Source organism: Mesoplodon mirus, assembly GCF_964341445.2.
Source record: "Mesoplodon mirus genome assembly, chromosome: 11".
NCBI classification, from domain to species: domain Eukaryota; kingdom Metazoa; phylum Chordata; class Mammalia; order Artiodactyla; family Ziphiidae; genus Mesoplodon; species Mesoplodon mirus.
In genome coordinates, this window is record NC_138987.1 from 99,989,780 (window position 1) to 100,013,603 (window position 23,824).

Consider the following 23,824-nt stretch of genomic DNA (forward strand, 5'->3'; position numbering starts at 1 on the left):
CGCACCGCAACGAAGAGTAGCCCCTGCTCGCCACAACTGGAGAAAGCCCACGTGCAGCCATGAAGTCCCAACGCAGCCAAAAATGAACAAATAAATAAATAATAAATTTTTTAAAAAAGTGAGTACCAGTGCGCGAGCAGTCCAGGAGGAGGCAGAAGGGAACGTCCAGAACCCAGGGGTCTGGACATCTGCTTGTGCCCAGGGTGCCAGCGTCCCTGTTCTCACAAGCTGAGAAGCCCTCGCAGATCTGGGCGAAGGATGGCGGACGATCTGAGGATGCCTGGGGCTGTCAGGCTGGAGCTCACCCTGGCTGGACCAGACTTTTCCTCATCACCAGGCAGTGACTTTTCCTACCTTCGCATCACTGCAGGCGGTGGCCCTTCTTCCAGACCCCAGGTTCTCCCCAGGACACTGTCCAGAAGTGGCCTACCCCCCACAGACCCCCCCACCCCTTGCCGTTGGAACACAAGACCACAGAGCCTCCTCCAGGAAGCCTTCCCCAGCCAGGGAAGGCTCTGGCGTGGTTTGGCAGGGGCCTGGGGAGAGAAGCACCCCACACCTCTCTCCGTGGGAGTCAGGGGGTGGCTCTCCCAGATGCCCAGGCAAACCCTGGGGGAGGGGAAGTAGAAAGTGGGAAGAAGACCAAAGTCCAGGGAGGAAATCTGGTCCGAGGGGTACGGGCTCGTGGAGGAGCTGCCAGGGTAGGGCTGCCAATCTGGGCGGGCTGCTCACATCCCGCCCCCAGAGGGGACTCTCTCCCTCCCACCCCAAGAACCACAACGAACAGAAAGAAGGCTGGCACACACGGCAGGCGATCCATGGGTGCTTGTTAACAAGGCAGGAGGGGGCAGTGGGAGGGTCACCGGCCTGAGAGCAGGACACCTGGCTTTAGTCGTGTCTCTGGCCCCGAGGAGCTTCAAGAACTCGAAAAGTCATTTTGTCCCTTGGGTTCCTCAGTTTCCTCATCCATGAAGTCGGGGTCGGGACAAAGGCAGGATGGCAAACGGAGCTGCCAGGTGCACTGTCTTCAGAAAGCGTCAGCTGGGGAAGAACCTGTGACCGACTAGCCATGTCTGTCCTGGGTGCAGGCCCGTGGTCGTGCCTATTTGCTAAGTGCGGGAGCCATCCTGAGCCCCTGCCACCCCAGTGCTCTGTGCGTTGAGGACACCACTGCAAGGCGGGCGTGGAACTAGGGCTGGAGCTGGGGACACCTTGAGACACCGCCTCCGGGAAAAGGCAAGACAATGGCGGCCGTTTCTCTGGTTCCTTCCCGCGGGCTCCAGGACACTAAGCCAGGTGAGGGAGGCCTCCAGTGGTGCGTCAGGACCCAGCGTGGGGTGTTCAGTTGTCACATGCAACATGGCGTACATCTCCATGGGCGCTAGCCTCCCCAAGCACAGGGGTCCTAAGTGCTAAGAGGAAGCCTCCCTACAGTGGGTGGTCCGCTGTAGCACACTGCAGTTGTTCTAACCAGACGGTGGGCTCCGGAAAGACCACCTCCTTCACAGATAAGACAGGGTGTTCCAACAGGCACGGCAGGCTCCGGCGGCACCGTCTCTAGCCCACAGGGAGGGGCTGCCCACGGACATCACAGAGCTTCTCGGCAGGGCTGCGGGAGGGGGAAGAGGTGAAGGCTGTCCGCCGGGGGGCACGGGGGCCCTGACCCAGCTTCCTGGCTCAGTAGCCACCTGGTTTCCGGCCACATCCTACAGGTGCGTCTCCTTCTCCCCAGCCATGAGACCCGCCTTCGCTGGGGAGGGCCCGCAGTCCCGGCCACTGCCACCATCCAGACACAGGTGTTGCTTGGGCTGTGGCAGGCTGGGGTCAGGGGTGACGAGCTGCCGCAGGCGCTGTGGGGAGAAGGGGAGTCAGTGGTGCTGGTGGCAAGAGAAGCACAGACGTGTCCTCGTGCCTGTGTCCCCAGGGCTCAGCACACAGCTCAGCGTGTGTGAGCGAAAGGGCCCAGAGCTCGAGGAGCGAGAAGAGGTAGTACCACGTGACTGAGCGTGGGACCCGCCTGGCTCCCGTCCTGGCGCTGTTACGGACGCCTGTGCGGTCGTGGGCGGCCCACTGAACCACACTGTGCCTCGTCTGTAAGAGGACAGCTCACACCTCGGAGAACAGTGCCTGGCACAGGGCTAAGTGATCAGCGAGTGTCTAGTTTGTTCTTGTGGTTACTATTCTTACTGCTGTTATCAGATGCTCGGGAAGCGTCTGTTACTGTTCTTCCCAGTCGTCGTCCCACGCTTACTACTGTCATCGGTGCCATCTCCTTCTGGCTTTGAATGCAGACGTGATGACTGGAGTCACGGCAACCTTCTTGTGACCATGCAGTGATAAGCATGATGACGAAGAGGCAACATGACCAGGATGGAAGTCCAGGAATAGAGGAAGCGTCTGGTCCCTAACGGCCTCTTTAAGCAGCTGAACCTAATGCCAGGAGCCCCTGTCTCTGGTCTTCTTGATAAGAAGAAACTAAGCCCGTTTGCTTATTGCACGTTGGGTTTTCTGTGACTTGTGGGCGAGATAGATTTCCACAAATGTAATGTCTTTGTGGGACACTGGCTCTATCCTTTCCAGGAAGACAAGTCCCGAACCCTAAACAGGGAGCCTTTTGCATATGGTTCGCAGGCAGGGTTGAGAGGAGGAGAGACGCTGGGAGCCTGTGTGGATGAACCGTGACGGCTGGTCGCCAGTTTCCATGAGCAGGAACCTGTGGTCTGCAACCCCCTGCGTCTGGCACCTTGTGCTCTTGCTTCTGACTTACTTTCCCCCTTAACCCTTTGACAGCTGCCCTTGGTCAGCCTGCCCAGAGGATCTGCTGGAGGTCAGATTCTGGAGGTCTAGGACTCTAGGACTCTTGAACATTTCTGAAAAGGAAGCCCTTCTTCAAAGACCCTCTCCTTAAGATTCCCTTAGACCAAAGGGCAGCCCCGCACCCAGAGCTGGCCTGGCCGTGGTGTCCTGCCCAGAGTCCAGCCCCTTCGGTGCGCTCCTTTGATGTGCCACTTCCCCAGCCCCTACCTTCCTGAAGGAACCCTGGGTCTTCAGGAGGGCGACGAAGATGAAGACTGGGACGCAGCTCATGGAGGAGCCAGCCAGGAGCCAGCCGATGGAGTATCCCCAGGCCGGGTACACGTAGACGTTGTTGTATCTGAGAGGTGTGTACTTGCTCAAGGAGAAGAGGAAAGTGGCCTAGAAAGACAGTGGGAGGGGCCGACGCAGATGTGGGAGGGAGCCCGTGAAACCCTCTCCTTGGGACGGAGCACAGTTAAATATCAACACAGTGGGGCCTCTAGAGATGGAGAGCAGAGGCCATCACAGACCGTGGGCTCAGAAGGCAGGGAGGGGAGACCAACAGTTGGGAAATCACGCAGGCAGACAGACGGACGGACGGAGGTGCCGGGGAGGAAGGGATGGAGCAGGAACTAGACCAGATGGTAGTGCTGGTAAAGCAAAGAGATGGCCGAGAAAAGGGGGGAAGGGAACCAGCACATAAGAGGGCACGGAGCAGCCCCTGCAGGTAACTGCGCCCCAGAACTCCGCCTGTGCCCCTCACCTCCCCAGACGGCTAGAGGCAGGAGGAGATGGGGGGGGTGGTGCTGGAGGGCACATACCAGGCAAAGGCCCGGGGTCAGGAAGAGCCAGGAGATCTTCACCAGGGGCCACGGCCTGTAGCCAATCATGTCCTCCACGTTGTCATAGAAACGGTCAGCCCCTGACCAGGCGGGTGGGGGGAGAGTGTGAGGACAGGAAGGGGACGGCGGGTGGGTTCGTCCTCCTCCCCGCACCGTGGGGGGGGAAACGGGATCTGGACACGTGAGTGACACTGGAGCGGGGGAGGCCGCCACCAACAGACAGCCCCTAACCTCCCAGTGTCTCTCTGCTCTCAGGTCTACGGATGAAGACCCGAGTCCTAACACAGAGGAGGCTGTGAGCCAAAACGGGGCTCAGCGGCTACACACGTGCTTGCTGCGTCGCAGAGGTGAACTCGGCTTCAAGTAAAAATAGCAAAACACCAAGGGAGCTGATGCTCGAGCCCAGCGCTGAGCCCTGCGGGGCGGGGGCGGCACCTGCACCCCAGACTCCAGGGGGCCCCTCTGTGCTCCCAGTGAAGCACAGAAGGGGCCTGGGCTGTGGCCATGGAAACGCTGCCTCTCGCCCTCGGTTTAACGTCCTTAGGTTTCCACGTTTGCTCCACCTTCTAAGGAGTAAAGAGCCAGTGAGTAGCCACGCCTTCACCACCACAACAGGAACACCTCGAAATGCCACTGCTGGACAGTCGTCCCTTTGGCGCCTTAACGCCCCCAGGTGAAAAGCAGGTACCACTGCTGCAGGTGTAACGCACTGTCAGCCGTTTACACCTCGCTGCGATCGAGTTGCCAGATCCTCTCTGAGAACAAGTGTTGAAATACAGCTAGTGGCAAGCAGCCGCAGAGCACAGGGAGATCAGCTCGGGTTTGTGACCGCCTGGAGGGGTGGGATGCGGAGGGTGGGAGGGAGGGAGACGCAAGAGGGAGGATGTGGGGACAGATGTATATGTATAACTGATTCACTTTGTTATACAGCAGAAACTAACACACCACTGTCAAGCAATTATACTCCAGTAAAGATGTAAAAAAAAAAAAAGAGAGAAAAGCAGTGGGGAAATCAGAGCGAAAAGGTAGGAGACGCGTGGGGAGGGAGGGACGCCAACGAGGAGAGCCTAGGGTAGCGAGATGAACCCTTCCTGTTCGCGGCTCGTCCTGAGGCCCTGCTGCGTGGCACCCACGCACCCTCTCTGCCCTGACCCTTGGCACACTGGCAATCCGTTCCCCCAACTGGTGCAGTGGAGCCAGAGGGACCTGCGCATGATGACGGCGCCTCCACCTGCCCGCTGTGTGAGCTTAGGGAAGGGACCCAACCTCTCTGAGCCTCGGTTTCCCCCGTAAAGGGCTGTGGTGCAGATTACGAGACAGCACTCGGCACTCAGCCGTGCAGTGCTCTGGAACATAAAGGCTCCTCCCCTAACCTCACCCCAGGCCGCTGCCTTCATCAGGCACGATAACAGCCTGGATACCACGCGGTCAGCAGCACCGGCTGACTTCTCAGTGCCGAGGGGGCGGGGCTGTTGGTGGGAGTCAGTGGAAGCCAGAATTCACCAAAGTATCAGAAAGAAATGCACGACCACGACAACAGAAAAGGCTACGTCAAAAACGCAGGGATGAGCTTCCTGTCCGTGGAAGTGTTCAAGCAAAGCCTGGGAGATGACTTTGAAAGCGCACGTGGGAATCTCTGAAGGATCAGACTAAGTGGCCCCGGAGGTCCCTTCTGACTAGGATTCCCATGGGAGAAGGCCTCCAACAGCCTCTGCATCCAGAAAGCTGTGCACAGTTATTTATAATTATTCTCACTATTCAAAGAACTCCGTTGTCATTAGCCCAGCTCCACTGCCGTAATGAGAAACACCTGGGTTCCCAGCAACGGCTAAACCTCTCAAGTAAAAAGGACCAGGACAGCAGCACAAAGACCTGCAGAGACCGGCGGGCCCGTCCTCACCCTGGGCAGATCCTGCCCTTCGCGTGGCCCCAAGCCTCCCCCACGCACCCACTTACCATACACCCAGCCGATGCAGATCACTTCAAACACGGAAAGGAACAGCAGGCACGTGCCACTGCAGGCGTAATAATCAAACAGCTGGAAGATGTACATCCCGCCCTGTGGGGCAGGGGTCAGAGTGAGACCTCGGCCGGGGGGCAGGGGACACGCCCCAGCCCACACGAGATGACAGAAGCCCATCTGGGATGCCACCCTGCCCGGTCCAAGGAACTCATCCCTTGCAGCTAAAAAGAGTTTGCCCCGCCTGTCCCTGACTCCCAGCCTCCCGGCCCTCATTTGACAACATCTCTGACATCTGTGAGGACCCCCGGGGACTGTGGTGCACGTACACTGTGCTGTCTGTCCAGCATCCCACCTTCCGGAAGTTGCCGAGTTGCGGCCACCTCACTCTGAGTGTGCGCCCCTCCCTGCTCCAGGCCTAAGGAAGAGCAATGGCCAATTCTCAGGGAAAGGGCCCTATCCCCCCGGGGTTGGTGGTGGTACAAGGGAACCCTGAAGCTGCCCAGCACTGTCTGTAACATCCCAGGAGGGAAATCTGCCCAAGAATGACATCACCAGAGGAAAGGGGAGCCAGGAGATAGAGGGGAGCATCCCTGATGTCATTGGAGCTGCTGGATCCAACCGTGCCTGAAACCAAAGCATCTCTAGACTTTTCTGTTTCCTAACCAAAAAACTTCACCTTCCTGCTTAAGCCAGCTTGTTTGGTTTCTGTCACCTGAAACCAAAGGAGAGGGAACCAACACAAGAAGGTTCCGCCATGTGGTCCCTCCAACCTCGCAGCGAAGGGCTGGGCGGGCGAGGGGAATGTGGCTCTGAGAGTGTCAGGGGGTCGCCAGCCTGCAGGCCGCCCCCGCCACTCACCTCGGTGACCAGGAAGAGCCCGATCAGGTAGCACAGGACCGCGACGGCGAGGATCAGGAGCTCCCGCCGCCCGCTCTTCCGGAGCTGCCTGGGGAACATGTCCACGGAGGCTGTCACCAGGCACTCCACACAGACAAACTGTGGGCCGGAGGGGGCTGGTAAGAGGGGCCGCTGCCTCCTCGCTCCCCAACCCCACGCTGGCCCACAGAGCGCAGGGGGCCCGGAACTGGGGTGGGGCCAACCCTGCCTCAGCCATGTCTCCACCACGGAAGGTCCTGGCCGCGAGGGCTGGCTGGGCAGGGCTGGGCGGCCCCAAGGTTTGGGAGGGCGCGTCCGCATCTGCGGAAGGGTCGGGCCTGGGGGAGCAAAGCAGGTGGCCCCTCCCGGAAGAGGAGGCCGGGCGTCCCCCGATCAGCCTCAAGGACAGGCCCCGGAGGCCGGGGCCAGGGCTGGGAAGTCGGGTCGGGGGACAGCGAGGTCGGCGAGGTTATGGCGGCGGACGCAGAAGCTGGTAAGGGGGTCGCAGGGCGGGGGCGGGCGCGAACCTGGCTGTCCAGCCCGAGGAAGATGAGCATGATGAAGAAGAGGCAGGACCACAGCTGGGACAGGGGCATCATGCTCACAGCCTTGGGGAAGGCGATGAAGGCCAGACCGGGGCCTGCCGGGCACACACGCCGTCAGGGGCCCGCCCCTGGATTCGCGCGCGTGTGTGCGCCTGCGTGCGTGCGCGCCTGCGTGCGTGCGTGCGCGCGCGCGCTGGTTCCCGAGGGCCGGCTGACTCGCCCACTGCTCTGGGGAACGTGCTTTCCACTCGTGCATCCGTCCTCCCATCCGTCCCCGCCTCCCTCCTCCCTCCCCTGGTTTTGGGGTTCTGCTCCGTGTCTAGCACGGCCGCCTGATGCTGAAAGGTTCCTACAGTACCCAGCTTCTGGGACCCCTGCCCTCCTGTCCCCTGCCCCTCCTTCTCCCCGGCCCCAGGCAGCAAAGCAGCACCCACCTGACTCGGCCACCTCAGAGATGGGCACCCCCTGCTCCTGGGACATGAAGCCCAGGATGGAGAAGACCACAAACCCGGCCACGAAGCTGGTGGCGCTGTTCAGGAAGCAGAGGGCGATGCTGTCCCTGCAGAAAATGGGAAGGAAAAGGGAGAAAGAAACCCATCGTGTGGGGACATCCAAAGACGGTGACGGTAAAGAGGAGAGAGGAAAGGACGTGGGGGGAAGGAGCCCAAGACCAGGCACCAGAAGGTGAAGAGAAGAAAGGGAGGGAGAAAGACCAGGTCTGGAAAGGGGCCCACAGTGTCGGTTTTGCACAGCTTCGGGCCCCTGCTCACAAAGCAGGAAGCCCCCCTCCCAGGACCCTGCGCCCCGCTCACCTGTAGCAGTTGTTGTGGTACGTGTTGTAGCTGCCCAGGGCCGTCAGGCACCCCTGGCAGATGGCGAAGGAGAAGAAGATCTGGGTGCCCGCGTCCATCCACACCTGCAGGGAAGAGGCAAGAAAGCTGTGCCTCAGGGGAGCCAGGCTGTCTGGGCTCCACGGACCACACAGGCCCACACCCCTGGCAGATGGCGAAGGAGAAGAAGATCTGGGTGCCCGCGTCCATCCACACCTGCAGGGAAGAGGCAAGAAAGCTGTGCCTCAGGGGAGCCAGGCTGTCTGGGCTCCACGGACCACACAGGCCCACACCCCTGGCAGATGGCGAAGGAGAAGAAGATCTGGGTGCCCGCGTCCATCCACACCTGCAGGGGACCCCGAGGCAGCGGTGGGAGGATGGGGGGAGCCCACCAGGGCCCGGAGCAGTGACCGCCCCGCACCTCCACAACCAGCGGCCCCTCCGTCCCCGCAGCGCCCACGGTACAGCCCACGCCCACTAACGCATCCTCCTCTTCCCCTGGGCACGCAGCAGGCACCACGTAGGTGCGCGTGACTGTAACTTCTAGTTGGTTCACCACAGACGGTGAACCAGAGGAGAGGCCTGTCTTCAGGACGGAACTGAGGCCCTGGCCGCCCTCAACCTGCACGTGCCCCCAGGCGGCCATGGTGGGCGGAGGCCACGGCCTTCAAATATAGAGAGAAGACACCAGGACTCCACGGGGGGGAGTGGGAGGGGAGGGGCAAAGAATGTGCTCAGACAAGTCCAGATGGGGAAAATGTCCAACCTCACACTAGTAAAAAAAAAAATTAAAATGGCAACATGCTACTACTTTGACCTATCAAAGGTTAAAATAAATTCTACTTGAATCTCTCATGGGCCTGCAGAAGGAAGGGTACCCACCAACACGGGCGGTCAAAGTCCACAGCACATGTCAAGAGCCTTAAAAGGTGCGTACTCCCTGACTTAGTAATCCCACTTCTACGTCTGACTACTGTCAGGAAATGATCAGAGATGTGGTCAAAGATTTAAACACAAGGTGTTCATCACAGCTGTCTGTACAATCATAAAAAAAAAAAAATACATGACCTAAATGTGCAGGAACGGGGAAGAACTGAGTAAAAGCCGACACCTGCCCCAGGTGTGGATGCCCAGAGGTCATACGGCTGGGTCTGTCCGCCCGCTGCCCACACCAGCTCTAGAGAGGTGCCTGGACTTACGGGACCGCAGTACATCCTGGCTGGATGAGTGAGCGGATGGATGGGGGACAGAGGAAACATTATGTAAATGATAAAATGACATTTACAAATGGATTTAATAACAAGGAAGATACTTGCACTATAAGTGAAAATATATTTATCTCCACGTATAATTAACTACGTGAAAACACACACACACACACACACACACACACACACCAGCTAGAAAAAAAAAATTGGAAGGAAATATACTAAAATGCTAACAGAGGTTATAGCTGAGTGGTGGGGTTACTAGAGGTTTTTAGTTCCTTTTTCATTATTTTCTTCTATATTATCTACTTTTTCCTCCCGTGGGCACATATTGCCTCTAAACAGCGAAAAGCAATCAAAGGTTTTCAAAAGTCCAGATCTGGTTTGGGGCGGGAGATGCCTGGGGAAACGGTCCCTAGTTAGGTTCCTACCTGGGGGTCCTTGAGCCGAAGCAAATCTGGCTTTAGATAGTAGATGATGCCCTCGTAGGCTCCGGGCAGGGTGATGCCTCGGATCAGTAGGATGACCAGCATCAGGTAGGGGAACGTGGCTGTGAAGTAGACAACCTGGAGGGGAGAAGACCAAGGTCACTCTTCCCCAGGCAGCACGAGCCGCCTCGGAGGAGGGATGAGCACAGGAAACTTCCCACCCCTTCCTTTACACATTCTGGGGTGTCTGGGGCTCCCCAGCAGAGGATGAGACACACATCAGCAGGGCAAAGGGACAGGAGGAAGGACAGGGAGGGGTATGAGTTTCCACCCGTAACATTTCAAGAACTCTTTTTTTTTTTTGCGGTACGCGGGCCTCTCACTTCTGTGGCCTCTCCTGCTGTGGAGCACAGGCTCCGGACACGCAGGCCCAGCGGCCATGGCTCACGGCCCCAGCCGCTCCGCGGCATGTGGGATCTTCCCGGACCGGGGCACGAACCCGCGTCCCCTGCATTGGCAGGCGGACTCTCAACCACTGTGCCACCAGGGAAGCCCAAGAGATTTATTTTTATTTTATTTTTTATTTTTTATTTTTTTGCGGTATGCGGGCCTCTCACTGTCGTGGCCTCTCCCGCTGCGGAGCACACGCTCCGGACGCGCAGGCCCAGCGGCCATGGCTCACGGGCCCAGCCGCTCCGCGGCATGTGGGATCTTCCCGGACCGGGGCACGAACCCGTGTCCCCTGCATCGGCAGGCGGACTCTCAACCACTGCGCCACTAGGGAAGCCCCGGCAGGCAGATTCTTAACCACTGCGCCACCAGGGAGGCCCTCACGAACTCTTTTTCAATCCAGATTCTGGTCTCTCTTAATCCCTTATCCTGGCTGTTCGCCCGCCCCTTGCCCCCTGAAGAGGGTGGGACTCCCCCGCCCAGGAGGAAGGTGAGCAGATTTGTACAGTGATCAGTGGGGAAATTTAGACTGAACTTTTCCAGGCTTAAGGTTGGGGGAGCAGGAGTGGCCTGAGCTCTGGGACGGGAGACACACAGTGGGGCTCCACTTGCCCCTTCCCCGAGAGGGCGGCACTGTGCGTGTCGTTATTACTATTTTTATGTTACCATTATTATAACAATCCGTGGAAGAGGGAGGCTGCTTTGGGAGGGGCTTAATCAGAGAAGGTGGGACCCTGTCTGTTCCCGGCTGTAACAAGCGTGGAGCATCGGTGTCAGACTCCCTGGGTTGGAAATGATGCTCCAGTGTGAACTCTGTACACACAACAGGCCACTTTGTCCATCCTCAGCTTGAGCTCCTTCAGAGGTTGGAAACCCACCACCTCAAAGACTGTTCTGTTTGCCACTTCATCCTAGACATGGTCTTGGTGTGTTGTTAAATGAGACAAGCACGTCGTACGAGTGTGTGATCCTGATTGTGCAATATTCACGCAACACACACACACACACACACGTATAAAGGAAGCTAGAAGCCGACCAGCAAAACGCTGACAGGGATGAGCAGACACCCCTCCAGCCCGTTGGTGGCTCAGCTCTGACACCAGGACTTTCATGGTTCTTATCTTGCTCTGCATGTCACTTGCGTAAACAGGCCTTTGAAAGTCATACCCAAAAAGAAAGCCTTCTCTTGTGTTAAAGGCAGCTAAACCCTGCCTTCCTGCAATGTCCCCTGTTCTCAGCAGGCCTCTCCCTTTCACTGCTTTCTCTTTCAGGTTTCCAGAGGGATGCCATGTGTGTCCCCGTGGACCCTGGGGGCCACAGAGAGCGGTCCCGGAGCCAGAACCCCTCACCTTGCCCGTGGACTTGACCCCCTTCCAGATGCAGAAGTAGCAGACGACCCAGGCAAGCAGGAGGCAGAGGGCCAGCTCCCAGCGCAGGGCCCCCAGGTCGTGGATGCCGGAGCTGATGCCCAGAACACGTCTCCTGTGGACGGGGAGACACACAACCGGGTGAGGCCGAGGGAACACTGGCCTCCGCCATCAGGTGTCCTGATCCTCAGAGCTGACCCCACGGGTCTCAGAGCCCACGCCTCCCTGCCCCCACCCCTCCCCTGCCCCATGGCCAGCACGTTCCCACCTGTGGTCTCTAAGCCCCTGGCCGTTAGACGACCAAATCACATAATCCCATAGGTATCTGTCTAACTCATCCAGCCTTCTCTGTTGTCAGAGAGATAGAGACAGAGAGTGAGGGCAGTAAGCGTCTGAGCGAGCTCAAGCCCGCGGGGAGCAGAGACCTGTACGGGCAGTTGACGGGCAGGTGCTCGGGGAGCAGACAGAGGGGCTGGATGTGCGTCAGCATGTGAAGAGTGACCGGGGTGATGGGAACACATGTGCGCCGGGGTCGGTGGGCATGAGCACGGCGTGGATGCCGGGAGGGCGCCCCGGGGAGAGTGTCAGTGAGTATGTGTGGGCCAAGGTAAGTGTGAGGGCAGGTAGACTTGTATAAGTGCAAGGGTGGACACGTGTGGACGCTGGGGTGCAAGTGCTCGTGTGGAGGGTGCAGGCGTGAGTGTAGAAATTTGCCAGTTCCTGTGGTGTAAATACTCCCACTTCGGCCAATTTCAAGCCACCACCGGGACCTCAGGGCACATGGAGCTGGCGCAGACTCTTCCCAGCTCGCGCTGGCCGTCAGCCATGGCTGTCTACATGCAGGTGGGTGTGTGGGTGCGGGTGGGTGACGATAAGAAGGCACGTGGGCGATGCAAGTCACGTGGACGCGCGTGTGAGTCCAGGTGGACACAGGTGGATGCGGGGCGAGCGTGAGGGTGTGGACGGTAGGTGTGGAGGGTCCCTCATCTCCTAGTGACGTGAGTGCTGGAAAGCACGCACAGAGAGGTGTACACCTGCACCCCCAATCCCGGGCCCCAGACATCCAAATTCCCTCCGCCTGGGGCCCCCGGGAGGCGGCCTCCAGGCCGGGCACCTACTCCCAGAATTCCATGACGGGGGAGGTGAAGTTCACGGGCGGGGCCGCTGCGCCAGCTGCCGAGCGGTTCAGGAAGTCCATGCAATGCTCTGCAGGGGACAAGAGGGGCGTCCGCAGCGGGCCAGGCGGGCAGAGGCGCCCTCACACCCCGTCCGCCCCCCTCTGGCCTCGCATTCCCAGTCCCCAGAGCTTCCTCTGGAGCCCCCGCTTTCCAGCATCAGGAGTTCCTGCTCGGGTGGCTCGTGTGACCAGCCCCCGTCCCTGTGTGCCTCACACTGCTCTCGTCCTGGTGAATCTGGCTGCTCCTCTGGCCACGCTGCCAGCCACCTCTGACCCTGTCCAGACCTCAGGCCAGGCCCCCATGCCCACGTGTGGACCTCACTCCCCAGCGATGGGGGGATGGGCTCGCGGGACGGCCCCACCGGGAGTGGTCCCCACGCAGGCCCCTTCCCATCCTTCTGTGGTCACCCGTCGAAATCTGCCACTGCTCTGTCTGCTTGTCTGTTCCCAGCGCTTGACTGTCCCTGGTGCAGGCTAGGCCGAATCACCCGGGCCCACCGCCGGGTCGTGAGGGTCTGGCACACAGTAGGCCCGCGGTGAACACTGGGCTCGGTGGGGGGACGTTGCGGGGTGTTAGCGTCTGGCAGCCGCTTGTCACCCACCATCCCACCGGGTTGTCGGCTGTCCTGGCGGCTGGTTGGAGGTCCCACACGGGCTCGGCCAGCAGAGTGGCCACCTGTGCCCGCCCAGCTCGGCTTGGGGACTGTTCTGTCGGGAGCTCCATCACTGTTCACCCGGCCCCAGCTGCCCCGTCCCAGGGCCGACACGACAAGTACCTGTGTTCCAGGAGTGGGTGCAGGCAGTCCAGGGCAGCTCGGAGGTGAAGGAGCTGAACAGGTAGAAGAGGGCCCAGGAGAGGATTATGATGTAGTAGACGTTCAGATAGGCCTCGATGACCACAGACGCCAGGCCAATGCCTTGTGGGGGGGGAGTAACAAGAGGGTTCCAGAGACCAGCGTCAGCCTGGGAGCCGCCCACCCTGCTGGAAGGACAGGGGCCACAGAGACACCGCGGGGCTCATTCACGGGCCTGAGAGGCCCTTTACTCCTTATTTTTCTAAGTAAGAAAAGCAGGTCACAGAACACCACCCTAGGCATTCTCCCAGTTTTATGATATATATCTGAACGTATTTTTTTTTTCATGAGAGAATCTCTGGAAGGAGCATCATCCAAAAGTTAACAAGTGGTTCTCTGGGTGATCGATTTCAGTTCACTATTAAAAGTTCTTTTCTTTTTCTGGTTTTTCTAGTTTTTCTGTGACAATCATGCATCACTTGTGAAGTCGCAAGGGACAGGAGGAACAGAGGCACGAGGCCAGAGGCAGGAGGTTCCTGAGTTCGGGTCTCACTAGGCGTCCGAGCCTCTGGGGGATGGAGGGAACCCACGCGTGTGTGGGCATCAGGCAAGGACCCGGGCAGCCTCGGTGGGGCTGTGGACCCCAAGGAGAGGACAGACTCCACATGGACCACACACAACCCACACAGACCCCAAGGATCCGAGAAAATCATCCCAGAGACCCCAGAGGGTCCCCATTCTGATCCCACAGGGAGCCCCCAAATCACCACATGGACCCCACATGGACCCCCAAGGACCCCACAAAACCATCTGACGCCCCAAAAGGGATCAGCACCAGACTAGCCGTGCCCTGCCGCCCAGCCCCTGGTCAGGCTCCCCGTCTGCTCAGGAGCCAGCATGGTTCCACCACGTCCACGCCGTCCAGCAGAGGCTTGGCGGCCCCCAGACAGGCCTGTCCTGGGCCCGGCCCCTTAGGGACTGGCGTCCGAGGCAGAGTCCTCCCTCCCCCGCAACCATGCGAGGAACCGCTCAGGGACCAGGAGGCCCCAGGGTTTCCCACTGGCCGCCAGGGCCCCATCAACTGAACAGAGGGTGGAAAAGGACATCCCCACTGCTCACATCAGTGCCAACAGATCCCCAGAGGGAGGGCAGGGGCTGGGACCAGCTTAGTCCCTAACACAGGACACAGCACAAACCCACGGACACCTGGGTTAGTGAATGGCCTCATTTTCTCATCTTATGAGGGTAATGCAGACACTACCGGAGGCTTAGGTGAGGCCGCAAATGCACGTGACGTGCTGACGTGAGCCCTGGCACATCATCACCATCGTCACCACGATTATACCCTGCGGAGGCGTGTCTGGGTCCAGGCCACACGCTCGGGAGCACGTTTCCCACGAAGCTGTGAAGACTCAGCTTCAGGGTTCCTCACCGGCAAGGACCCCTCCCAAGACTCTGCACCTAACGTTGTGCCTAGTTATAATGTTGTATCGTCCTTCCTGGAAGCTTCGGGCCCCAGGAAGCCTGATGACGCGTCCTAGCTCCTCTGCGGCCCTCAGCACGGGGTGGGTGAAGGGAGCGGGGAGGGCGCTGGCCGGGCGGGGGGCACTCACCCTGGAGGAGGGGGCAGATCTTCCTCCAGGCTGTGATGCTGCCCTGGCTGGTGTACTGGCCCAGCGCCACCTCCAGGAAGAACACTGGGATGCCGCAGGTGAAGAAGAAGATGAAGTAGGGGAAGAAGAAGGCTCCTGCCGAGGAGGGGGAGGGGGCTGAGCCGGCAGCCAACCCCGCAGCCGCCCTCCGCAGCCCCCCGGGGCCCAAGACAGCAGCTGCCTCCTGTCTGTGAGCAGGGCCCTGCGGAAGGTTTCCAGTCCGCGCCCCACCCGGCACAGGAGAGACCTTCGAAGGGAAATGAATGATAATGTAGATGGAGATCCTAGCATATGCCCTATTTATTTTCTCAGTGTGCTTCACAAATCTAGTCCATTTATTCTTTTTGGAACCGAAAACGTGTTCTGTATCATTTGATATGCTTATTAAATCATCAAGTTTGTTACGTTTTCGAGAAAAACAAACAAACAAAAACACCTTGGGAAAATGATTTTCCCTGTAATCATTTTCAGAGGGCATTTCCCCTCCCTCAGGCTCTGGTCTGAACTGGGCCCCCCCCAGACAAGGCCACTCCTCTGCTAGGGGAAATTCTCAGGGGGGACGTGGTTTCAGCAGCCTCGTGAGAGGCTAGCCAGAGGGCAGACCTAAAGACCCCCAGCAAATTACAGCCCAGGGCGCCCACCTCCGTCACCTGGGAAGCGTGTACCTGGGTGAACACAGATTACTGTTCATCGCCCAGTCATAACACTTGGCCCTTGGTGCTTCTGTGTGTGAGGCCCTCTTCTAAATACTTCACTAACAGCAAAACCCTCACAAAGCAGCCTCCCAGGCCATAGGTACTGGTGTCATCTCCATTTTACAGATGAGGAAACCAAGGCACAAACCCAGGTGGTCTGACCCTGAGTCTGGGCTCTTAATCGCAATGTGATAATGCCTCTCAAGCAACACATGTTACTCTGTAGAAAAACAGAAAGTACAAAGGGAAGGAAAGGAAAAAGCATTGTATATCCTTCCAATTTTCTGACAAACACATACATATATATTTCCTTCTTTGCAAAAATGAGAAACTACTATGCATGACTTGATAACCATTTAAAAAACGTATATCATGGACCTCTTTTCCCATCAATCAATCCATATCTGCGTCGCCACTTTAATGGCTGTGTGGCTCCGTCTTACGCAGAGTTTCTTTGGTCAGAGCCCCGCTGGCCTTTCTGGTCCTCCTCCTGCTGCGGTGAGGACCGTTGCCCACATTCTCGTGCACTTGTCTTCTCTGCTCCTTAGTTTAAACTTCCAGCAGAGGAACTGCTGAGTCAGAGGGCAAGAGAAATGGACCTTTTTTTTTTTTTTTTTTGCTTTTTCTGTCGTAAAATGTACATAACATAACTTTTACTATTTTAACCATTTTTAAGTGTACAGCTCAGCAGCATTCAGTTCATTCACACTGTTGTGCAACCATCACCACCATCCGTCTCTAGAGTTTTCTCATCCTCCCAAACTGAAACTGTCTCCTTTCAACACTCACTCCCCATCCCCCTCCCCCAGCCCCGGCACCCACCCTTCCTCTTTCTGTCTCTACAAACTTGATCATTCTAGGCACCTCATGGAAGGGGAATCCTACAGTATTTATTCTTTCGTGACTGACTTATTTAGCATAATGTCTTCAAGTTTCATCCATGTTGCAGCATGTATCAGAATTTCCTTCCTTTCCAAGGCTAAATAACGATCCAGTGTCAGTATAGGTCACATTTTGTTTATCCATTCATCCACTGATGGACGTTTGGGTTGTTTCCACCTTTTCAGAATAAACTTTTTTTTGGCCATGCCACGAGGCATGCGGGATCTTAGTTCCCCGACCAGGGATGGAACCCGGGCCCATGGCAGTGGAAGCGCCGCAGAGTCCTAACCACTGGACCTCCAGGGAAGTCCCAGGGATGAACATTTTTAAGGTCTTTGACCAAATTGCCCTCCCAAACTCTTGTACCATCTGCCCTCCCAATAGCAACACATGAGAGCAAAGAAGGACTGGTGAGTCTTCCCGGGCCTGCTGCTACCAAACAGCTCCGTGGTCCCAGGCAAGTGGCTGAGGTCTCTGGGCCCCTGTCCTCCTCTGTGGAACAAGGGCTCTGACGAGATCATCTTTGGTCGTAGCCACCTCTATGTCTGTGACACTGCGGCCGGGGCAAGAATATGCCACCACATCCTCCAGTGTTAGTTCTCACCCCAGCCCTGGCCTGCCCCGGAAGTCCCATTTCTATTTCTTTGGAGTCATCGGTTTAGGCAATTTGCAGTAAGAACTACAAGTTTTAAAACAGAGAGCAAGGGACTTCCCTGGTGGTCAGTGGTTAAGACTTTGCCTTCCAGTGCAGGGGGTGCAGGTTCAATCCCTGGTCAGGGAACTAAGATCCCACATGTCTTGTGGCCAAAAAACCAAAACATAAAATAAAAGAAGCAATATTGTAACAAATTCAATAAGACTTTTAAAAAACGGTCCACATCAAATAAATGAATAAAAGGGGCTTCCCTGGTGGCGCAGTGGTTAAGAATCTGCCTGCCAACGCAGGGGACACAGGTTCGAGCCCTGGTCCGGGAAGATCCCACATGCTGTGGAGCAACTAAGCCCGTGCACCACAACTACTGAGCCTATGCTCTAGGGCCCGTGAGCCACAACTACTGAGCCCACGTGCTGCAACTACTGAAGCCTGCATGCCTAGAGCCCGTGCTCTGCAATGAGAGAAGCCACCGCAATGAGAAGCCCGTGCACTGCAACGAAGAGTAGCCCCCGCTCACCGCAACTAGAGAAAGCCCATGCACGGAAACAAAGACCCAACGCAGCCGAAAATAAAATACATAAATAAATTTTTTAAAAAATAAATAAAATAGGGCTTCCCTGGTGGCGCAGTGGTTGAGAGCCCGCCTGCCGATGCAGGGGACACGGGTTCGTGTCCCGGTCCGGGAAGATCCCACATGCCGCGGAGCGGCTGGGCCCGTGAGCCATGGCCTCTGAGCCTGCGCGTCTGGAGCCTGTGCTCCGCAACGGGAGAGGCCACACAGTGAGAGGCCCGTGTACCGCAAAAAAAAAAAAAAAAAAAAAAAAAAAGTAAAAAATAAATAAAATAGAGAGCAAGACACATGGTAGATGTTCACTAAATATTTGTCAAATTAAATAGAAACTGTGTTTAGAAGGATTTTCTAAACAGTGGTTATTTTTAAACAGGAATGTTCCTTCTTTTTTACCTTTCTGGAATGTTTCTAATATTCACATACATCATTTCCACAAGAGGAATACAGTTATTTTCAAAAGGCAAAAATGAATCTGGCCAGTCACAAATAAACTCATCTAAATGAATTATTCCATTTATGTGAAATATTCCAAATAGGTAAATCCACAGCCACAGGAAGCAGATGAGTGGTTGCCAAGGGCTGGTGGGGGTAGGGCTCGGGGGTGGCTTCTAACAGGTACAGGGCTTCTCTGGGGGGTAATGGAAAATTTCTAGAATCAGTCGTGGTAATGGTTGCACAAGTCTGTGAACATAGTAAAACCACTTAATTGTACACTTACAAAGCTGACTCTGATCCCTCCCCACTGTGCCCCTGCTCATTTTTACTACCAGTGCTGAAAAAATATAAAATTGTTTCTTTAGTTAAAAAAAAAATCATAGACAAGATAATGTCATTTCTTTGATCAACATTCCTCAGTGGCTCCCATGTCACTCAGAGCAGGGCCCAGAGGGGCCGAGCCTGACCTCCGGTTCCTCTCCCACCTCTCATTCCCCCCTTGCCGTCCCCTGCGTTTGGAATGTTCTTCACTTGAACTGCATCCTTGAGACTGGCTCCTTCACCTCCTTCAAGTCTGGGCTCAAAGGCCACCTCCTGGACGGACCCTTTCCTGGTCCCCTCGCTTCCCATCTCGCACCCCTCCCCGCCCCTCCTCCCCTCTCTGCTTCTGGCCCGTCTGCTCCCCACCATGTGACAGACCACAGTGGACGTATTTGTCTGTGGTCTGCTGCTCTTTGCTAGAGTGTAACCCGGAGTGTGTTGTGCTTTGTATCTAGCATGGTGCCTGGCAAGGGTGGCCCAGAGTGTGAGGTGAGTGAGGGACTGAATCCTTCAACCACGGACCGTGGTCTGTGTGCGGCCAGGGACGAGAGGAGCTCACCGTGAGGAAACATCCCCATTTCGCAGCGGGGTGGGGGATGCTGGAGTCAAGCTCCCTGCCAGCCTCCCTCCACTGCCCAGGCAGGAGGTGCCCAGGGGGGAACTGCTCTCCCCACCTCAAAGTGAACTCACCTCCCCCGTTTTTGTAGCAGAGGTAAGGAAACCTCCAGACGTTGCCCAGCCCGATGATCTCCCCGGCCACGGACAGCACGAACTCCATCTTGTTGCTCCACTGGCCCCGATCCTTCACCTGGTCCTTGCCTTCCTCGTCCAACTTCTCTCCCTCCTCAGGGACCCAGGAGACCACAGAAGGCCCATCCTTGGGAACTGCCACTTTTCTGTCGTCTGCAGCCATGGATGGGCTGGGAGGCCACAGATGGGAGTGGGCAGGATGGCAGGAGAGGCGTGGCCTGCGGGGACAAGAAGGAATGAGCTGGACAGCCCCAAGGACGCCCGTCACCCCCGCTCTCTCCATCCTAACCTTTCATTATTGCTGGCATACTGTCGAATAGTGTCAGACTATTGATTTTCTTCCCAAATTCTTGATGATATGTGCACCTAAAGCTACACTTTGCTCTCACAGCTCTGAGAACAAACAGGGAGCAGTTTGTTCTTCGTTTGCCCATTTTGCAGATGGAAAAATCCAGGCCTTGACAGATGAAGTGACTTGCCTGAGACCATTCAGGACTAGATCGGGATTGAAACCCAAGCTCGGGGACTCCTATTCCAAGTCTCTTCTGATCTTTACAGTCAGCTGCCGTCCCCGCTGGCCCTTCTGCCCAGCTGCTCAGTGTCCAGTGAGTGTCGCCCGCCCAGTCTCCGGCCTCCAGGCCAGAAGGGATCAAAGGCTGTGGGGGTAACAGGAGGTCAAAGGGCAGGTGTGGCCAGGTAACTGCATGGTCTTCCCTGGGCCAGCTGTGTGCTCGTAGCTGTGCCAGCGTGATCGATTGCCTCTGGGTAAACATGGGAGCCAGCTAGCTCCGGGCATCTGATTGGGAGGGCAGAGGAGGGTGGGGCACAAGGCCAGGTGGGGATGGGAGCGGCCTTCGAGGGGACCCTGGTTCTTGAACCTCTGTCCTGAGAGCAGGCGGGGGTTCTGGTGGCAGAAGTGGTCACCAGAGGGATCCTCACTAGGGCGCTCACCTCCGGATCCGAGTGGTCCCCTCAAGGGAGACCCAGAAGTGACCGGTCACCACGGCAGGTCACTGCGCTTCCCAACTCCCTGCCCTCCTGAAGAGCAGCCACTCTCTGCTCTACCCTGTCCCTCTCGTGGTCTGTTTATCTGCTGCCAGGAGATAGACGGATGCGCGCTCTCTCCGGAATCCTTGCTGGCCTCCCCTCCCCACACTCCGCCACCTCCACTCTTATTTCTGCCAGGAAGACGTGCCGGGCTGCCGAAGGATCCTCTCCCCCAGGACCCCCGCCTCTGCCTCCAAGGGGCAGTGGGGAACCAAAGTGACCAGGAGCTACCAAGGGCTCTGCTTCTCCAAGGTTCTAGAGAAACACAAGGGATTCTTTTTATTAAAAGAAGAGTCTGTGTTTACTTGTTAGTCCTTTTAACCCAGGCAACAACCCAAGCCCAAGTCAGTTAGAAAGGTGTGGCAGGGCCATCTGAGGTTATGGAAATTTTTGAAGGTGACTTGGAGGGTGCAGGTTATCCCAGGAATGGGAAAGAATGTCGGGGTGAAACTCTGGTACTGGGACCTACTCGGAGGCTTCCGTGGCAAGATCAGCCCAGGAGGGAAGGCGAGGAGAGAGGCACCCCATGAAATCAAAGGTCTCACCCTCTGATACAAAGGAAGGGGTGGGGGAAGAAGGGAAGGAAAGAGAGCTCCAGGGTCAGAGAGACCAGCCAAACCCCAGGGGCTTTGAGAACCAAGCCTCAGGTGGAAAAAGCAGGGCAGTTCGGCCCCTGGGGACACCTGAACCAACTGTGGATATTGCTACAGAATGGAGGCTGGGGGACTCTGAGGACTGGCCCCTGAATCATTATCAAATGAATGAATGGACTCAAAAACATGGATGAAGAAGCATCAAACAGGAGACCCAGGGTCTGGTCCAGACCTGGCTAGTAATAGTAGAAGTTAACGGGCACTTCCCTGGCGGTCCAGAGGTTAAGACTCTGCACTTCCACTGCAGGGGGCACGGGTTCGATCCCTGGCTGGGGAACTAAGATCCCACATGCCGCACAGCATGGCCAAAAAACCCCAAACAATAACAATGACAAAAAAACAAAACAAAACACTTTACTCCATTTCTTGTCTAACACTTGTTCCCCTCAAGATTGAGAGGTATCAGAGAAAAGGGAGGACTGAAACGGGAAACCAGCCCGTGTCCCTGTCCTTTGAAGTAAAGGCTTAAAAAAAAAAGAGAGGTTGACATTTGAGTCAGCACTGTGCTAAAAACATACACATCCTTACATGCATTATTAAGTTTCATCTTCATAAAAATCTTTGAAGAATTACTATTAACTCCATTTTATAAATGAGGAAATGAAGCTCAGAGAGATTAAGGGACAGGCCCTGACACCCCCAGCTGCTCAGTAAACTATTTTTGAATGGTTTGAACAAACTTACCAGTACAGTAACTGGGGAGCTGAGCGGCCACGTTGCTGTGTGATCTTAGGCAAATCACACCTCCTCTCTGGGCTTTAAGTCTCCCTGAAAGAGAGAATGACCCCTACTCAACTGTGGTGTTGGGAGGGCAGGGTATACACATGAGATCCATAAAAGACAAGGAGAGATACTGCCTTTGCTCGCCAAGCCAGAGCGTAGCCCAGCTCGGGGCCCGAGCATAGGGTCACCAACGGGGTGGCCAGGAGACAAGCCAAACTGTCCCCAGACCAGAGGCAGCTGTTTCAGGGCCAAGTTGTCCTCAACAGCTGGAGGTGGGGAGACCCGCCTGGGAAAGGAGTAAATGAAGGGAAAGCCAGAGGGGAACACAGGCTGAGGAAGCAAACCCAAGAGCCCAGGGTGGGCGCAGGATTTGGGAGAAGAGAACACAGATGAGCTGACCTTCACGTGACAAGTTTGTTCTTTTTCAAAAAGGCTGTTGAGAGGAGCATGAGTTATGGGTAAGAGTGAAAATCCGGAATGGCAGAATGAAAGCAAGAGCCTGTGACAAGGGAAGCTGGCCCAGGGCCACGGCAAGCCAAGGGGCAACGGGCTTACCTTGCAGCAAGCGGGACTCACGTTAGACGGGGTTAAAGGCCAAAGGACAGCACCCCACCCTCCTGACCCCCCTCTACTGTGCCCTTCTACCCCCGGCCCGTTTGCCGGGAATACTTAAACACAGTGTTATCCTCAGTCACGACGACTTCCAGAAGTCTCCACCGCCCCACGGGTGCACGCCAGCTCGCTCGCCTCTCCAGCCCTGCTGCCCATCTGCTCTGCCAAGCTGGGGCAGGGTGGGGGGCGGCCTGGGCCTCACCGCACGCCAGCGCTCTCCAGAAGCAGAGACACTCGCGCCCACGCCGGGCTCAGGGCCGCCCGTGAAGGAGACCTTCAGGAGGCCGACGAGCCCCCAGTTCACCGTTTTCAGGGGCTGGGCAGGTAGGCGGAGGAGCGGACACAGGTGGAAATGCTGCTGTCCTTCACACGCCCCCCCCAACCCCGGGGCAGCGGCCCAGGCCCTGGACGTCCCAGCCCCACTTCAGCGCACACCCACATACCAGCTCCCGTTCAGCACACACGCTGTTGCCGCTCCCGTCACGTCCCCTTGCACACACATACCTGTGTGCATGGCACCAAAACATGACCCCCGTCGAGTCCTTCACACCCCATGGGCCGCCTGCACTCCCGATGCCCCCCGGGGCACAGGCCGTCCTGCCGTGCCCACCCCTGTGTTCCCTCAGCCTCCTCCTCCTGGGAGCCCGCGGGGAGGCTGACGGGTCTGGCCCCTCTCCTGGCCGCTTCTTTCCCAGCTGCGGGGCGCCGTCTGTCTCCCTCTCCTCTCCCTCTCCGGCCCCGGGGTCGGGGGTCGCTCCTCTCTCCCCCGCTCCCTGGAGCCAGCCCCCTCCCCGTCTAAGGACTTTCCTGCTGGCCAGGCTTGTCCCTGAGCAGCTCAGATGCTGCAGAGGGGCTGAGGTGACCCCCTTATCCTAAGATTCCCCAACACCAGACTTCCCTCTGGCCCCGCTCACGGCACGGACGCACACTGCCACCCAGTCCCCCTCCCAGGTGTCGCCCCCAGCCACCCACCCCGCACCCTCTGCGAGGAGCTCACCTCCTCCCGTCTGGCTCCCCGGGTCCCGGGAGCCTCGCAGCCCCAACAGAGTCCCAGGGAAGCCGCTACGAGACCCGACCTGAAAGGGAAACTGTGCCCCACCTTCGCTCCTTCTCTGCCTCCCAGCTCAGAATCCCATCCAGTCGTGGTCCTGGGACCCCCAGACAGAAAGCGACTGTCTGTGTGTGTGTGTGTGTGTGCACACTCGAGTGTGAGCTGGTGTACTGGGAAGTGGAGGGGCAGAGAAATACCACGAGCAGCAGGAGGGACTGAGGCCAAAAGTTTGTGAGCCAGGATTACAACACCCAAGCTCAGGAAGTCAAGTTCTCTGTCCCCAGCCCCTCCCCACCTCCCTCCCGGCCAGAGCTCCCCCACGGGCGGGCGCTGTCACAAGATGACCCCCCAGAGCTGGGCTCGGAGACTCACGCCCACCTCGCCTCCCCGCCTTTGCCCCTTGTCCCTCTCCGCACCCCCCCCACCCCGCTCTCACCGTGCCCCCTCCGGCGCTGGCTCCTTCTCCTCCGGTGGGCACAGCCCTCTCTCACCGGGGCGGTA

The 23,824-nt window shown here is 57.4% G+C and overlaps 1 protein-coding gene across 1 annotated transcript; it reads right to left on the minus strand.

Annotated features, from left to right (window-relative positions):
• Positions 1–728: 728 nt before the first annotated feature.
• Positions 729–23,445, minus strand: SLC6A12 (solute carrier family 6 member 12). The gene is made up of 16 exons (XM_082636082.1): positions 23,372–23,445; positions 21,622–21,705; positions 19,178–19,455; positions 14,890–15,024; positions 13,259–13,399; positions 12,424–12,511; positions 11,288–11,420; positions 9,492–9,626; positions 7,835–7,938; positions 7,457–7,581; positions 7,005–7,117; positions 6,460–6,597; positions 5,595–5,697; positions 3,618–3,718; positions 3,025–3,195; positions 729–1,850 (listed from the first exon to the last, which is right to left on the minus strand). Exons 3-16 carry the CDS (start codon positions 19,398–19,400, stop codon positions 1,707–1,709), a joined length of 1,854 nt encoding a protein of 617 aa, XP_082492208.1. The 5' UTR covers positions 19,401–19,455; positions 21,622–21,705; positions 23,372–23,445; the 3' UTR covers positions 729–1,706.
• Between the last annotated feature and the right edge of the window lie 379 nt (positions 23,446–23,824).

What these genes read in the sequence shown, in the direction of transcription:
- SLC6A12 (XM_082636082.1), bottom strand. Translation starts at nt 19,400, where the DNA reads ATGGCTGCAGACGACAGAAAAGTGGCAGTTCCCAAGGATGGGCCTTCT. An exon ending in CACCCACTCCTGGAACACAG is followed by an intron (nt 12,512 to 13,258) that starts GTACTTGTCGTG and finishes TGTCCCCTGCAG; the next exon opens with AGCATTGCATGGACTTCCTG. An exon ending in TACCACAACAACTGCTACAG is followed by an intron (nt 7,582 to 7,834) that starts GTGAGCGGGGCG and finishes CATTTTCTGCAG; the next exon opens with GGACAGCATCGCCCTCTGCT.